Source organism: Neofelis nebulosa, chromosome 7 (genome assembly GCF_028018385.1).
Source record: "Neofelis nebulosa isolate mNeoNeb1 chromosome 7, mNeoNeb1.pri, whole genome shotgun sequence".
NCBI classification, from domain to species: Eukaryota; Metazoa; Chordata; class Mammalia; order Carnivora; family Felidae; genus Neofelis; species Neofelis nebulosa.
In genome coordinates, this window is record NC_080788.1 from 39,381,553 (window position 1) to 39,397,465 (window position 15,913).

General features: G+C 45.2%; 4 protein-coding genes and 4 non-coding genes across 14 annotated transcripts in view; 6 read left to right on the plus strand and 2 right to left on the minus strand.

The window, feature by feature from the left end:
- Positions 1-2,554, minus strand: part of ZWILCH (zwilch kinetochore protein) — a 37,539-nt gene extending 34,985 nt beyond the window's left edge. For 2 of the 4 annotated variants that reach the window (XM_058737291.1, XM_058737289.1), the window contains exon 1: positions 2,283-2,552. In XM_058737291.1, the coding sequence (XP_058593274.1) occupies positions 2,283-2,335 (53 nt within the window). In that variant the 5' untranslated portion in view covers positions 2,336-2,552. Of the gene's footprint in view, positions 1-2,282 lie in introns of all 4 variants that reach the window. The other 2 variants (XM_058737292.1, XM_058737290.1) reach the window with 2 other exon arrangements.
- A 218-nt stretch (positions 2,555-2,772) lies between these two features.
- RPL4 (ribosomal protein L4) lies at positions 2,773-7,586 on the plus strand. The gene is made up of 10 exons (XM_058737298.1): positions 2,773-2,915; positions 4,282-4,453; positions 4,640-4,746; positions 5,068-5,206; positions 5,646-5,770; positions 6,062-6,191; positions 6,465-6,621; positions 6,875-6,958; positions 7,067-7,187; positions 7,270-7,586. The coding sequence occupies exons 1-10, from the start codon at positions 2,913-2,915 to the stop codon at positions 7,495-7,497; spliced, it is 1,266 nt and encodes a 421-aa protein (XP_058593281.1). The 5' UTR covers positions 2,773-2,912; the 3' UTR covers positions 7,498-7,586.
- LOC131518392 (small nucleolar RNA SNORD18) lies at positions 4,496-4,566 on the plus strand. The gene has a single exon (XR_009265071.1). It is a non-coding gene; the product is annotated as a small nucleolar RNA SNORD18 (small nucleolar RNA).
- LOC131518441 (small nucleolar RNA SNORD16) lies at positions 4,904-5,002 on the plus strand. The gene has a single exon (XR_009265117.1). It is a non-coding gene; the product is annotated as a small nucleolar RNA SNORD16 (small nucleolar RNA).
- LOC131518390 (small nucleolar RNA SNORD18) lies at positions 5,474-5,545 on the plus strand. The gene has a single exon (XR_009265069.1). It is a non-coding gene; the product is annotated as a small nucleolar RNA SNORD18 (small nucleolar RNA).
- LOC131518391 (small nucleolar RNA SNORD18) lies at positions 6,250-6,319 on the plus strand. The gene has a single exon (XR_009265070.1). It is a non-coding gene; the product is annotated as a small nucleolar RNA SNORD18 (small nucleolar RNA).
- A 1,982-nt stretch (positions 7,587-9,568) lies between the features above and the next one.
- Positions 9,569-15,527, plus strand: SNAPC5 (small nuclear RNA activating complex polypeptide 5). 3 transcript variants are annotated; one of them, XM_058737301.1, is made up of 4 exons: positions 9,569-9,725; positions 10,940-11,029; positions 12,257-12,391; positions 15,291-15,527. In XM_058737301.1, exons 1-3 carry the CDS (start codon positions 9,636-9,638, stop codon positions 12,371-12,373), a joined length of 297 nt encoding a protein of 98 aa, XP_058593284.1. In that variant the 5' UTR covers positions 9,569-9,635; the 3' UTR covers positions 12,374-12,391; positions 15,291-15,527. The 3 variants fall into 3 exon arrangements, with proteins under 3 accessions (XP_058593284.1, XP_058593285.1, XP_058593286.1); XM_058737302.1 differs by having other exon boundaries at positions 12,260-12,391; XM_058737303.1 differs by lacking the exon at positions 9,569-9,725 and adding an exon at positions 9,781-9,950 and having other exon boundaries at positions 12,260-12,391.
- MAP2K1 (mitogen-activated protein kinase kinase 1) overlaps positions 14,476-15,913 on the minus strand; it is an 80,607-nt gene continuing 79,169 nt past the window's right edge. For both annotated transcript variants that reach the window (XM_058737299.1, XM_058737300.1), the window contains exon 11: positions 14,476-15,507. In XM_058737299.1, coding sequence (XP_058593282.1) covers positions 15,394-15,507 — 114 coding nt within the window. In that variant the 3' untranslated portion in view covers positions 14,476-15,393. The remainder of the gene's footprint in view (positions 15,508-15,913) is intronic.

Consider the following 15,913-nt stretch of genomic DNA (forward strand, 5'->3'; position numbering starts at 1 on the left):
ATACCAAAACGTCTATCAGTCTGATCTATACTCTGAAAGAGAATAAATCTTTGGAGTCCTAAAAGAACCCATCGGAATTGTTTCAGGATACCATTTATTATTTGATCTACTCTTACTGAAATAAAAACAGGAGAACTAGCCCTGTGAATGATTGGTTTTTGCCATTTTTTTTTTTTAACGTTTATTTATTTTTGAGACAGAGAGAGACAAAGCATGAACGGGGGAGGGTCAGAGAGAGGGAGATACAGAATCTGAAACAGACTCCAGGCTCTGAGCTGTCAGCACAGAGCCCGACGTGGGGCTCGAACTCACGGACCGCGAGATCATGACCTGAGCCGAAGTCCGCCGCTTAACCGACTGAGCCACCCAGGTGCCCCGGTTTTTGCCATTTTGGACGAGATTTTGATTTATTCTTAAAGATATTTTGTCTTTTATGTATCACTGAGAGATGTTATTTGATTATTCAACAATCATGTATATCTTGGCAAGAACTCTTCTTAGATGTCCAGGATAGAAAAAAAACAAAAAACAAAAAACAAAAACATAGTCCCTGGTTCATACTCTCGACTGAAGTCTAGAGTAAAGCAATAGTTACAACACAGGGTGCTGGGTGCTCCGACAGAGGTGAATGCAGGGTGCTGTGGTAGCACAATGGAAGACATTTTGCTAACACTAGAACTTTATCTTGAAAGCCAAGAGGAACTCACTACAAGATTTTAAATGGGAAACACCTTTCTGACCATGAGATGGAGGATATAAACTTGGAGGCCAGGAAAACAGCTGCGAATAAGAAGTGACGATGGCCTGAACAGAAGCAATAGAGACAGAGGGCAAAGTGCTCCAAGTGACTGACTAGACAGGACGGGGGTGGAGGGTGGTGGAAAAGAGAAGTGACAATCTTGGATCTGAGGAGCTCTTAATTCGTAGGCTTAATTCAAGAATTAATTAATTCAAGAATTCAAGAATTCAGGAGCAAAAAAGTCAGGTTGTGGGGAAAAGATGAATTCAGTTTTGCAAATATGGAGTTTGAGGTTCTCATGGAAATTTCCAGTAGGCAACTGGATACAGAGGCATATTGTGCTTTCAAGTAGAAAAAAAGACTAACATCCATGAAATAATTGGGAACTATAAAGGGTCTAAATAAAACAGTATCAATGGGGGACTGGTTAAATAAGCATTACACAGGCACAGAATGAAATATTATACAGCAGTTAAAAACAATGAGCTAGATCTATAGGGTGTCATACTGGAAGCCATTCAAGACATTATTAGTTAAAAAAAAAAAAAAAAGCCTAGAGCTCTTTCTATAATGTTCAAAAAATTGGCAAGCATTACTACTTTTGCAAGAAGAAGAAAAGCGATAAAGATAAATAATGAGGAGCGCCTGGGTGTCCAACTCTTGGTTTCAGCTCAAGTCATGTCAAGTTCGTATCTCAAGGTTTGTGAGATACAGCCCAGCAACAGGCTCTGTGCTGATGGTGCAGAGTCTGCTTGGGATTCTCTCTCCTCCTCTCTCTGCCCTTCACTCGCTCTCTCTCACTCTCAAAATAAATAAATACATAAATAAACTTTTTTTTAAAAAGCCAAATTTTTTTTTTACAGAATAATGAAAAAGTATGGCATTTAGAAAATAGGAGGTTAGATTACATCTGTGTTTTGACAAATCTCCAGGTGATTCTGAAGCAAGTTCAAGTTTGAGAACTACGGATTCGACTTTAAAGTTGGATGCAGAACTAGATGGACTCTCCTTTTGTACTACCAATTCACTATAATAAAGTCTCAGAGCACAGTGAAATAACGGTATGTAACAAAAACACACTATTACGTTATTATAACTGTAGCTTATGTAACGAACCGAAACAAATACATTTCACACCAGAAAGGCTTTAAACCGATGAAGGATACCAACATCTAGTTTTCCGTATTCTGAGAAGTGCCTCTAACATATCCTAAGTTCTGTGCATTATTAGAACGAATAAAGGGCCTCTTGAAAAACTTGTCACCTTCCACCTCCATTGATAACGTACACTTGTTTTCGCCAAACGAGACTACAAGCAAGCCCCCACAGGGTCAACCCCACACTCGAACAGATAACCAACCGGCCATTCCCCAACTCCAAGACCCCAGGAAAGCTGCCTTAGTCTGTAACGTAGGCGCCACTGAGAAGCGACAGAGCGCTTATCCCTAAAGCAGGGGCAAGAGGATTGGGGCGGAGTCGAAAATGACGCCCAGAGACAAGTGCTGTCCTCGCACCCAAGGCAACAGCAAAGGCTACAACTCACTGCAGGAGACGAGAGTAAAACTCCTCAGCGGCTCGGTTCATTCGGGGCCACATCACGCCCCAATTCGACTGCTGATCCGAAACCGCCAAACTGAACTGCGCGCCGGACGCTGACGTCCTGGGTCATGACCCCATCGCCGGGACTACTTTTACACCCCACCCACTCCCGACAGGCCCCGTTTGTCCACCAAGTTAATCTTTTGTTTTAGAGCACACCGCAGTTTTTCCTCTGCCAACAATTTTCCATTCCTGTAAGAAAAAGTTAAAATAAGTTGCAGCGGCTGAGAGGGGGGAAAAAAAAAAAAAAAAAAAAAAAAAAGACACTTCGTCTCGCGAGAGTTGCCACGCCTCTTTATGGATTATTCCGCGGAAAGGAGTCCCTTATTTCTAAGCGATATTGTTGGCTTTGAAGGTGGGTAGATACCATAATTTGATGCATGTGAAAAAATAATACGCTATTTGTTATTTTTATAGAGTGGTAGAGAAATATTTTATGTTTCTGGATTGGTTCTGAGGCGGGGAAGGTTGGCGGACGAGTTGAACGCTACAAATAGAGCGGAAGTGCTAAGCATTTCCTTTTCCTATAGGAGCCGCCGGGTTGAGAGGAGCGTGGCCCTCTCCTCTCCCCGCGATGGTGAGTGGAGGTCTTTTCTGGCGAAGGCTTTCTTGCGCTCGGGTCCCGGCAGAAATGTATTAGGGGTTTAGGACCCAAGAGCTGTAGGGGAGAAAGCGAGGATAAAGGGGATGAGATCAGAGGCATCATGTGTTTGGGGGTTGGAGCTGGGTAGTGCGGCTAATTTACGGCAGCCATTTTAGAGGCAACGTGGGCGTCCCAGCAATGGGCGACACGGTCGCTTTCAGGTGCGGAGGAATCTTTGGGATTCTAGTTTCCTTGCATCGTAGAAGGCGTGAGTTCTACCGAAAATAGGGAAGCTCTTGGGGCCTGAGACTCAATCGGGGCCTGAGACTCAATTGGGGCCATAATCAGTTTTGGGCTTTGTATTTTCAGGTGTTGTTCAGGAAGGAACATTTTCATTTTTGCCGAGGCAGATTTTATTAAAGTCCCGCATATCCACATTTTTCTGAATACTCCTATGTGTTCATCTTAACACGTGCCTCTACAAAAACTTCGTCATCTCCTTAACTTAAAAGTTGCTCTATTTGGTGTTGCCTAAATCTGTGAATTTTTTAGCCAGGTGTAGTTAAGTGGGAAAAAAAAGACCCTATACTTGTGATGCTTGGATGATAATTTGGACAAAATAGCACTAGAATGTTCGATGGTAGTGTTGTGGACATGGGGAATGGAAGACGAGGCAGTAGTTGGGCTTTAAAGTAATAAGAGAAATTTCAGAGAAGGTGACTGAAGGAGGGTGAGGAAGCATGCAGATTGTTTTTAAGATGAAGACTTACCTCTGAGGGAGAAGGGGTATGCCCCTGGGTGTAGGTACAGACAGTAGCATCTGGAAAAGTGTGGGAGATGAAATCCAACAGATTCTGTAGGCTATCCTCAGAAATTTAGTTTTGCTTTCAGGTGTAAGCCTTTGGAGAAGGTTGAGCAAAAAGAAACATGGCCAGTATTTGTACTGGTAAGTTGTGTGATATGTGTTTGAGATGAAGGGGGCCAAGGGCAGAAATTGGAAGGAGAACTGTAGGAGACAAGATACGCTGACATTTGGGGTTGCAGAGTTTATCTAGATGGTAGTATTAAATAGCATTTTCGAATCTCACAGTATGCCTTGAATCGTTTTTGCCGGGTAAGGCCTGGTTTGAAAAGTTAATGATCAATTTTGTGCTTGAACTTGAGATTCTAAATGTTACAGTGTAAGAATGTTTTGAAATTAATAAACGTAATGTGTTGGTAATAGCCTCTGTTTCAGCTCTGAGTGTTGTCTACCTCCCCAAACTCCAGTCTCCTGTAATTGAGGTTTTAATGGTATTGTTGATGTGTGACCATAGTGCCTTTGGCTTTGTCAATATGAGTATCTTTTCCTTTTTCCCAGGCGTGTGCTCGTCCATTGATATCCGTGTACTCCGAAAAGGGGGAGTCATCTGGCAAAAATGTTACCCTGCCTGCTGTATTCAAGGCTCCCATTCGACCAGATATCGTGAACTTTGTTCACACCAACTTGCGCAAAAACAATAGACAGCCATATGCTGTCAGTGAATTAGCAGGTATGGATTTTTCGAGGATTGTTGTTTTAAGACATGCTTAACAGCAGTGATGAAATAACACTCCATTGGTCCGTGTTTCTGAAGCACATGATTTTCCTGGATGTTCTGATGCTGTTGTTACCATGCATAATAGTCCTATATTAGTATGATTGGGTAGCTAAAACTTGTATTTCTTCCTAATTTCAGGTCATCAAACCAGTGCTGAGTCTTGGGGTACTGGCAGAGCCGTGGCTCGAATTCCCAGAGTTCGAGGTGGTGGAACTCACCGTTCTGGCCAGGGTGCTTTTGGAAATGTATCCTTTGTTCCACTATGTAGATGGGTCAGCTCTTCGGGAATTTATCAAATTGAACCTGGCTTGTACATAGTTGAAAATATTTCAAACATACTGATAGCGTCCAGGTTAAATATTGTTCTAGGCAGACAGGGGCTTGGCATTAGGAAATTTTGCTTGCAATGATGTCGTAATTTGCGTCTTACTCTGTTCTCGGCGACAGTTGCCTGCTGTCAGTAAGCTGGTTCAGAAGGGTGACGAAAATTCTTACTGAGCAAGACATGATCTTTTTTTTTTAATTGCCAAAATTTTGAGAAATGAGATTCTTAACTGGGAAAATAGATGTGTCGTGGGGGCCGCATGTTCGCACCAACCAAAACCTGGCGCCGTTGGCACCGCAGAGTGAACACAACACAGAAGCGATATGCCATCTGCTCTGCCCTGGCTGCCTCAGCCTTACCAGCACTGGTCATGTCTAAAGGTTTGTAGATTTTGTTTTACAGGACTGGTACAAAGTACCCTCCTCCCCCCCCCCCACCATTTCAATCATGCTAATGATCTGTGTCAATTCTGTTCATCCCAGAGAGCCTGACTAGATTTCCCTCTTCTAAATAATAGTTCTGACCACTTAGGTCGATAGTAAGTCATCTGTGAAGACTGTGTAACTGGGAAACTAATAGAAATACAGGGATTTCATATATTGGCAAACTTTTCCACTCAGTTCATCACGTTCCCTACTCTGTAACTGTCAAAATGATGAGATTCCACTTAATTGGTCCGTGTTTCTGAAACACATGATATTTGTGGATATTCTGACTTGGCACATTGTGTTCCATTTTGCTTTTGTGGATTATATGAAATGTTTCTCAATTTTTCAAAAGGTTCGGGGTAACTAGGCTTTTGTTAATTGGCTCTGTCAGGTCATCGTATTGAGGAAGTTCCGGAACTTCCTTTGGTGGTTGAAGATAAAGTTGAAGGCTACAAGAAGACCAAGGAGGCTGTTTTGCTTCTTAAGAAACTTAAAGCCTGGAATGATATCAAAAAGGTAGGTTTAATGAACAAATTTCCCGTTTGGTGGTCCTTAACTTCATCAGATTTTAAATTTCAAAAGATGACTGGAGGACAGTGTAACTTGAGGGGCTATGAGAATGAGGACTCTAAAACCTTATAAAACTTAGGTTTGAATCTTGCCTGGCATTTACGGTTGCGTGTGAATGTTGGGCAGTTCATCGTGGCTCCTTTCTTTACAGTGGAGACTAATTACTTGAAATCACGTTTGAAGATGAATTACTAAGGCCATATTTTAATGAGAGTAATAAATGTTCTCGCTTTTTAGGTCTATGCCTCTCAACGAATGAGAGCTGGCAAGGGGAAAATGAGAAACCGTCGTCGTATCCAGCGCAGGGGACCCTGCATCATCTATAATGAGGACAATGGTATCATCAAGGCCTTCAGAAACATCCCCGGTAATTGTACTGCTTACGCATGTTTTGCTTGTCCGTACTATGCAAGTTTACTCAGCTTTTACTATGATGAGATTCTACTGTATGGTCCGTGTTTCTGAATCACATGATCTGGTGGAACTTCTGATTCTCAGCTGAATGAGTACGCCAGTGAAAGTTGGAACTGCCTGATTAGTAACATAGATCTCAGGTACCTTACATAGCACAAAAGTAGTACAGGAGATTTGTGTTTTTGTGTTGAGATACAGGCTCCCTAATTTTTTTTTCCTTTAAAAGGAATTACTTTGCTTAATGTAAGCAAACTGAACATTTTGAAACTTGCTCCTGGTGGGCATGTGGGACGTTTCTGCATCTGGACTGAAAGTGCTTTCCGCAAGTTGGATGATCTGTATGGCACTTGGCGTAAGGCTGCCTCCCTCAAGAGTAACTACAAGTGAGTATTGTTGGCCTTCATGTATCAAACACAGGTGTTGATGCTGCACATACTTATATTTCCTATTGGTTTGCATGTTTTGTGAATAATGAATGTGGTTTTGCCATGTGCCCTCATGTACAGATAGGATATGCCAAAATGGTGAGATACTCTGAGAAGTTGATAGTGTAGTTGAAATTAACTCAGGAGAGCTTCGACTGTCAGTGAGAATTGGGAATTGAGCATCTTATTGTCAGCATTTTTTTTTTCTCAGCCTTCCCATGCATAAGATGCTTAATACAGACCTTAGCAGAATCTTGAAGAGCCCTGAGATCCAGAGAGCCCTCCGAGCACCACGGTAAACTTGTGATACTTCGTCTCATTCCAATCTCTTACCATTCGTTATTTGAGAAACATGAGTAATGTGAATGAAGTTCTTAATATTGTAACGTCTACTTTTCTACAGCAAGAAGATTCATCGCAGAGTCCTCAAGAAGAATCCACTGAAAAACCTGAGAATCATGTTGAAGCTGAACCCGTATGCAAAGACAATGCGCCGGAACACCATTCTTCGCCAGGCCAAGAATGTAAGTGATAATTTGGTTTTTGCTGATATGTTAAGTTTTTAGAAAGGTTTGATTCTTAGGTTTTCTTCTTAATTTGTTGCAGCACAAACTCCGGATGGATAAGGCTGCAGCAGCCTTAGAAGCCAAATCCGAGGAGAAGGGTGTTCCAGGCAAGAAGCCTGTGGTAGGGAAGAAAGGAAAGAAGGCTGTCGGTGTTAAGAAGCAGAAAAAACCCTTGGCAGGAAAAAAGCCTGCAGCGACCAAGAAACCAGTAGCTGAGAAGAAGCCTGCAGAGAAGAAACCCACCACGGAAGAAAAGAAACCTGCATAAAACTTAGATTTGTTTATTCCATAAAAGTTAAATCATTTTGGACAGCTAATTATGAATAAAGGCCTAATCAAAGACCGTGGGAAACCTGACTTGTTGGATGTGTTTGTGAATCTTGGTTAGAATTTTATTTTGTTGCCCATAATTCCTGTCTTTTGCTTCCTTTTTTTGGGGGGGGGGGTCTGGTATAAAACTGGACTTTGCATTGTAAATCCATGCAGGTGAATGGAAACAACGCTGCATAAATCCAGTTTGTAGATAACAAGCAGATAGCTAAAAGACTGGTCTCAGATATGAAGCTATTAGGATTTAGCAATCCTTCCTCAAAAAAAAAACTACACCTTCAAAAATAGGTAAAATTCCATAAAGGTTTGGCTTTTACAGTACCACAAGAGGGCAGAATATATATACATTTAGGGGTACTGCGTTAAGAAATTGATGGTTCTTCCAGAGGTTCCTGTTAGAACCTGCTGCGTTAGAGTATAGTTATCGCAGGAGATGCTACCCCCAATAAATTGACCTATGTTATGAAGGTGTCCAAAGCGTTTCTCAGAACTACTTGATACTTGCAGTTTCACTAAGGGATGAACAGAGGAGCACCTGGGTGGCTTAGTTGAAACTGACTTTAATAGAGGGGCACCTGGGTGGCTCAGTTGGTTAAGCGTCTGACTTGCACTCAGGTTATGGTTTTGCGGTTTGTGGGTTCACCCCCTACATCGGCCTCTGTGCTGACAGCTCGGAACCTGGAGCCTGCTTCGGATTCTGTGTCTCTGCCCCTCCGCACTTGTGCTCGGTCTCCATCAAAAATAAGTAAAAAAAACAAACACGCAGGTTCTGCACTGTCAATGCAGAACCTTGTGTGGTGCTCCCAACTACTGAAGCATAAATTCATGGCCAGAGCCAAAGTCCCATCCTTTTTTTTTAATTTTTTTTTTTTTAACGTTTATTTTTGAGACAGACAGAGCATGAATGGGGGAGGGTCAGAGAGAGGGAGACAAAGAATCCGAAACAGGCTCCGGGCTCTGAGCTGTCAGCACAGGGGCCCGATGCGGGGCTGGAACTCACTGACCGCAAGATCGTGACCTGAGCTGAAGTCGGCGCTCAACTGACTGAGCCACCCAGGCGCCCCCAAAGTCCCATCCTTAAACCCAGAGCATCTGGCTTGTTTCAAGCTGCGGTCATGATCCCAGGGTCGCGGAATGAAGCCCTGTGTGTTGTGTTCCACGCCGAGCTTGCACCCTGCTTAGCGTTTTAACTCTGCCCCTTTCCTGCTCACATGCTCTGCTCTAAAAAAAAAAAAAAAAAAAAAAAAAACGCAGAGAAGTCTGCGCCAAAGAACGTTGATTGTTTTCCTACCCTGTTCAGTCCCAGCATGACTTCCCACCTTAAGAGTTAAATTGTCCTATTTTTGTCTCCTGTCGGGATCTTGTTTGCAACAGGTTTGTTTCCATTGGCAACCTACTTAAAAATCCACATCAAGGTGATGGATCTTCCACTTGGCAGATTCAGGGCAACCTAGCCCTTAGCATACAAAGGCACCACGTCCCAACAGAATGATAGCCCTGCTCTATCTTCCTGTTCCAATTTGCACACCCTCCTAGGAACCACTTTCACATGAGGAGGAATCCTTGCCTGCAAAAATAACAGGGCTTGTGCACCTGTGTGCTAGATACTGTGGTTTTGGTCTCTGCCCTCAAATGTGTCTGCAGGTCTTGTGGCGCTAAAATAGCCACTTGCTGCAGCACATTGAAAGTGCGATGCAGGGGGACGCCTGGGTGGCTCAAGTCGGTTGAGCGTCTCTTGGTTTCAACTCCGGTCGTCAACTCATAGTTTGTGGGTTCCAGCCCCACACGGAGCCTGCCTGGGGTTCTTTTCTCTCTCTGCTTCTACCTTGCTTGCTCGCTGTCGCTATCCCAGAATAAATAAATATTAATATATATATAATAAAAGGAAAGACAAAAGGGGTCTCTCCTAGGAAAAGCACGCTCCCGCCGCGGAGCCAGCAAGAGTTCAGAGACGGGCCGGAAGCGTCGCTGCCCGCGTGCTGCCAGCCCCGCCCAGCCTGCTGTTTGGTTTCCCGGAACTAGGGCGCCGACGTCATTACCGGGCGCCGGGCCTGTCGGCCGGCGGGAGGAGGCGCCATGCTGAGCCGGCTCCAGGAGCTGCGCAAGGAGGAGGAGACGCTGCTCCGGTTGAAGGCGGCCCTGCACGACCAGCTGAACCGGCTCAAGGTGACCCCGCGACGCCCCTCGAGCCGGGCCGCCCCGCAAACCCCAGGCGTAGGCGGCGCCCACTTTGGTTGACAAGTACCTGGGGGGCGGGACTGAGGTTGCAGGCCCACTCCTCTTAGAATCTAGGTCCTGCGGGTCTACGCTGAGGCCCAGAGATCTGTACGTGCGGCAAGACCACCGCCACACCCGTAAACGCAGGTGGACCGCACACCACGCGCTGAGGAAGTGAGACCTCCCTAAGGCTCGCCTAGGTTCTCTCTGCCCCCGGACCCCTTCCCCCCGACCCCCTACAGCATGTGCTAGCCACCATTTACTAGTTTCTGTTGACGCTCGAAACAGCGCTGGTATCGTTAAGCTAGAAGAGATGGGTGGATCCGTTGTGCAAAGAAAGCGAGCGAGGCCCGGAGAGAAGAGACTTGTCCCAGAGTTCCCAGTAGCTTTTCTTCTGGCAGCTCTTAGTGACTCCACAGCCTGGACGAGATTTAGGCGCACCAGGGCCATTTCCCACATTTCCCACCAATCCATCCTCGTTAGCCCCAGTGAGATTGATCCTGATAAGCGCTGCTTTGCACCCTTCTTCAGGATCTTTACGTCCAGACGAGATGCGGGTTATGAAAGCCTTTTGTGAACTGAAAAGCATTGTACACCTGTGACATTACAGTAATACGCTTTTCCTCGGGACGGTTGCTGGCCAGTGCTCATTTATGTTCTCCTATCACTAGTACCTATACAAGTATCCAGTAGGTGGGTGTTGTGTATGAGGATGATGACCTCTAAGCCTAGGTTCCTTTATGCTCCAGGAAACACTTCCACTTCCCATCCTTCCTGCCTTCCCTTTCTCAATCCTGGGTAGAAAGCTACAGGCTAGCGAATCGGCCCCCTGTGGAATCAGAAGACATCTGGCTTTTTTTTTAAATAGCACACTTGTGTTTTCTACCCAGATCTGCTGTACCTAGGGGAATGAAAGTCTTGGCTCAACTGAAAACACCTGTACACCCCAGGGGGCAAGGGGCTGGAGGGTTTTGGGCTCCTTTGCTAAAATATGGGGAAATATTAAGGGCCCCATCTTTTGCTCTAGAGCTGCACAGAGCTGCACTGTTTTCACTTCTCAGTACGCCAGCCTTTGAGCCTTTGACAGCGTGATCCGTAAATTTTACCCAGGTCAGTAGCCCGGTGAAATAGTAAGCAGAGTGTCCTCGACTCCTCTTTTCTAGGTTGAAGAACTAGCCCTCCAATCAATGATTAGTTCTAGAAGAGGGGATGAAGTGCTCCCTTCTCAGCCTGCATCTGAACAGCCACATGATGTAAGTTTAATCAAGTGTGGGCCTGGGGAAAGAATGCAAAGTCCATCCTGCTCTCAGGCTGCTTGGAGGCCAAAAGTTTTTGTAAATTACATGATCAAGCCCAAAGAACTCAGGGAATTAAGTTATTCTGATTTAATACGCTGGCTACTACATAAGACTCTGTTAGGCAAGGAACAGCCTGCCTCTCTAGCAGCTAGGTACTCTTTATTATTCATGTGTCGTTATATTGCCTGCAGCATCCTAGTTATCCGTCCCCTCTAGTTACTCCAGTGAGCCGAGGGAGAATTGGAGATCTTTGCAGGCAAATGTCAAAACTTCCGCTGCTTTATAAGTAAGCCTGGGATGTGAGAACAAGAGTGTAGCTTTGACTACAAAACATAGTGCTAGGGGCGCCTGGGTGGCTCAGTCGGTTGAGCGTCCGACTTCAGCCCAGGTCACGATCTCGCGGTCCGTGAGTTCGAGCCCCGCGTCGGGCTCTGGGCTGATGGCTCAGAGCCTGGAGCCTGCTTCTGATTTTGTCTCCCTCTCTCTCTGCCCCTCCCCCGTTCATGCTCTGTCTCTCTCTGTCTCAAAAATAAACGTTAAAAAAAAACAAAAACCTAGTGCTAAAAAGTGGGTTCCAGTCCTCATCGTATCCTTCTCTTACCAATGCCCTTAGGTAAAACAGTGCAATGTTCTTCTTTCTAAATACACCATATTTGAGCATTTCTTTCTCCCAGATGCGTGTCAAACCATGTAAAACCATATGAGAGCAGCACATCTAGGCCAGCATAATTTTTAGGCATGAACCATGTTTGTAAATCAGGTAACATTCTATCAAATACTAGGGGGTTTACTCCCTCCCATTGTGGCAATAGAGGGTAGGAGGATCGGGATAGGAAGTGGCCTTACCTCCTGGTGATTAAATATTGGGGATGAATGTGCGGTTGCAATTTTAAAAAAATGTAATGTTTAAATTAAACATTAGAGAAAGAGCACAAGTGGGGGAGGGGCAGAGAGAGAGGGAGACACAGCATCCAAAGCAGGCTCCAGGCTCTGAGCTGTCAGCACAGAGCCTGACGCGGGGCTCGAACTCCGGAACGATGAGATCATGACCTAGGCTGAAGTCGGACACTTACCAGACTGAGCCACCCAGGCGCCCCGAGATTTGATTTTAAAACACATTTCAGAATTTGCTGGTTTGGTGACCATGTCTTTCCTACTAATCCATAATGTCCCTGCCTAAAGCAGATGTTGGTACACGTAGACAATGAAGCATCAATCAACCAAACTGCACTGGAGTTGAGCACAAGGAGCCATGTGCCGGAGGAGGAGGAGGAGGAGGAGGAGGAATCAGATTCTTGAAGGCGGGAAAGAGCCAAGGTTTGTCCTATGAATTAAGTTCCTACATCTCAGGAACTTTGTCTCCTCAAACAAATATTCTTTCAAAGTGGGCCCTCTGGCCCGCTTTAAAAGGAAGCAAGAACTTTAGGATGATGTGTAGTTCTAAACACAGTTCCATCCATAACTGACGTTTCAGTGACCTGGAAAAGCACAGATGTGGTATCTTAGCCTTGAGCATTGTGGGCGGTGCTGCGTCTGTATTCTGGTCAGATTCAGTAATTATGCTCGAAACAGAACGCTTCCTCTCCAGTGCTATTGAGAAAGTCTGGCATTTGCCAAAAGGGCAGAGTTTAAATACAAGCCAGCCTTTCCAGTCAACAATGCCTCTTTTAAGAAAGCCAATTAAAGGCCATCTGCATGCCACTGAACCATTGTGAGCAGCAAGGCCACAGTCTAGGGGAGAAAGATGACAAGTGAGTACAGAGAGCCACTTGGGAACACAGGCTGCTGCCACCTCTCGGGTGACATCACAGCACGCTGCCGACAACATGCTTGGGAGATTAGGCTTTTGTAATAATGACTGTTACAAAAGAACAGTTGCTAAAATTTGTATACTGCCCCTTTTTCAGTGAAATACAGTTAAGTCCTGAATTTTATTAAAGTAACTTACCCTGCCCAAGCAATAGAAAAGCCAAACAAAACATACAGAACCTCCTCAAGCAGAACTTCTGCTGTAACTGCTCCAGCAAAGAACATGGATGGGTGTATGTATTAATCAACATTTCATTCCAGTGGTTTTCAGCTACTCTTACAGGAAATAGCCAAAAGTTTAAATGAGCGTATTTCTTGGAAAACACAGTGTGAAAATTGTTTTGCAACAAAAGCAACCAAACTTTACGTTTGGAGAATCTAATTTATGAGTGTGGGTTTTCGAGAGCTAGAAAAGTTGGCTCTGAATTCTAGCTCTACCACTAACTGGGCACTTGCCTTATTTAACTCTTTGCAGCTCTCAGTTTCCCGCGTGTAAAATGACAGGGTGCGCACCTGCTCCAGCACTCTGGCATGTGGTTATGGGGTGCTCGTGAGGCATCATGTAAAACTCTAGCTACTGTTGGTGTCTCAGCGAGAGGGAGTCTAAGGAAGGAATTGGACATGGGGAACTCAAAACAGCAAGAGCGATGCAGGGAACATTATTCTTGAAAACAAGATCATTCCTGGTAAAAACTACTAGGGAAAAACCCTTGGAGTCCCAAAAATGTAACACTTTTGTATAGAATAGAGAATTTAGGACACTCAGAACAGATGTTAGCCTTACAGCGAGAAAAAATGCTGGACCGGCCTAGGCAGTATACGTAACACGAAGCAGTTTTTTAAACCCTGGCTGTATTCTAAGCTCCTGTCCATCTAGAGTGGAACTACCTACTCGGGAGATTGAACCACGTTGTTTTTAGTTTGAAAACAAAATAGGCCTTGTGTTTTTAAATACGTATTTATTGGTTTTCTGTAACCTGCCCTCTGGAAGAAAACGGGGGAAGAGGTGCTGACCAGGCGTCACCACACGAACCTCAAGTTCTGAAAGTCACTGGTCAAAAAAAGGCATCAGTGGTCAGTTTGTTTTCTGTGACTTCACTGCTACCTCACAGGCAGGACGAAGGCAGCGCAGGCCCATTCCCCTCCAGGAAAGTGGAATGAAGAGAGGAAACCATTGCTCAGTGGAGCCAAACAGCACGGGGCCGGGTGTCCTGGGTAGAGGCTCCCACACCAGGTGGGCACTGCCAAGAGCAGCGTGCTCCCGTGAGCAGGCCGGTTACCCCCTGACCCCACCCTGCCTGCTTTTCCCTGGGTAGAAACGGCAGGAAGAGAGGGGATCTGTTGCTCCCAGGTGCACGGAAGGGTAGTTGGAAGGCTCACACCTAAGTGTTTGATGGCTGAGAAGACTTGGACAAAGTCCAACTTGGAATTACAGGAAGGCCCATTGGTCCAGAGCACTGGACTCGTCCCCAGTGTGGCATTTCTGCCTTGCAGCCTCCTCCTTGTCTTTACCCTTTGCCCTCACAGGAAGGCTTGATGACACCATTTGATTTCTCAAATCCTACCACAAAAGTAGACCTGTTTTTTCATCCTTTTAACTTGATAGTATATTTATTAGAATAAGAGATTAGATTTGTTAAACATCTGGGTTGAAATGGTTAAAAGGATTTTCATACAATTCTTAGGCACTATACACACTGTTGTTTACAATAGCATCGGTACTTGGATTTGGGGAAAGATAAATCTCATACATTTTAATGCCTTGATCCATTTGTAACATTCAAAGTAACCATCATTTTAGAAACACTAATTCAAACTTAAAGAGACACATACCACTAAATATCCCACATAATATATCTTAAAATAAATATAGAAATACAACCAGAAGTCTACAAATCATCACAGTAGACAGACTGGTGAAGCCCCAGCTATCGTGGCAGTGAAGGGCTCTGGCTAGATTTTGACAGAAATTGCTTCATTCTACACCAAAAGCAAAAATATAATAAAATAACAAGATCTATACTTTCTGATGTTCTTTTTCATAGCAGCAAAGCATGCTTCACATGCAGTGCCTGTGAAGGATCTTACAAGGCTCCTACCCCAACAGAAGGAAGGTGCGCCCGGCAAGAATGCAGTACCACCAAGTGTCAAAAGAATCCCAAAACTACAGGCAGCTAGCCAGTCACGGTGGGGGAAGAGCAGTGCAATTTTCAGTAAGAATGACTACCCACAGTCACCAAGGTTTCACTGTAACTGAACGCTGCGCATGTTTGGATCAACATACACAAAAATAGCCCCAAGCACAAAGCCAATCCACTTAGGGAAATAACAGAATAAATGACAGTAATATTAAAAAAGACACAAATAGAAGTTTGGCACATGCTGTGTTCTTCATCCTTTGTCGTAGGCGAAACGCACGTCTGAACGGAGACAGGCATGGCAAAGAGGCCTGAAAGCGACAATGGCACACCACTGGGCAGGGGACTCGCTCTTTGCTGCTTCCCAGATACTTAGACGCCGGCCGCGTGGGTCGGTGTACTGGGCTGGTTAAGGCCGATGGTGGAGCAGAGCCAACCTGCAAAATCCACTTCCTCACCATCAGATCTCTTGATAAAGGCATGAACCTGTGTGCGAGGAAACAGAGAGTAAAAGGAAAGTTCAAGAGTCCCGAGTCTATGGGGCGCCTGGGTGGCGCAGTCGGTTAAGCGTCCGACTTCAGCCAGGTCACGATCTCGCAGTCCGTGAGTTCGAGCCCCGCGTCGGGCTCTGGGCTGATGGCTCGGAGCCTGGAGCCTGTTTCCGATTCTGTGTCTCCCTCTCTCTGCACCTCCCCCGTTCATGCTCTGTCTGTCTCTGTCCCAAAAATAAATAAAAAACGTTGGAAAAAAAAAAAAAAATTTAAAAAAGAGTCCCGAGTCTAGACTTGGGACCAGTCTTGCAATCCCGGAGCCTGCCTGCCATTGGGCGGCAGTAGGGGGCCAGGAAGGGGGCCGGCTGCCGCCCCGCCCCGAGAGCCCACTCTCTGCCAGG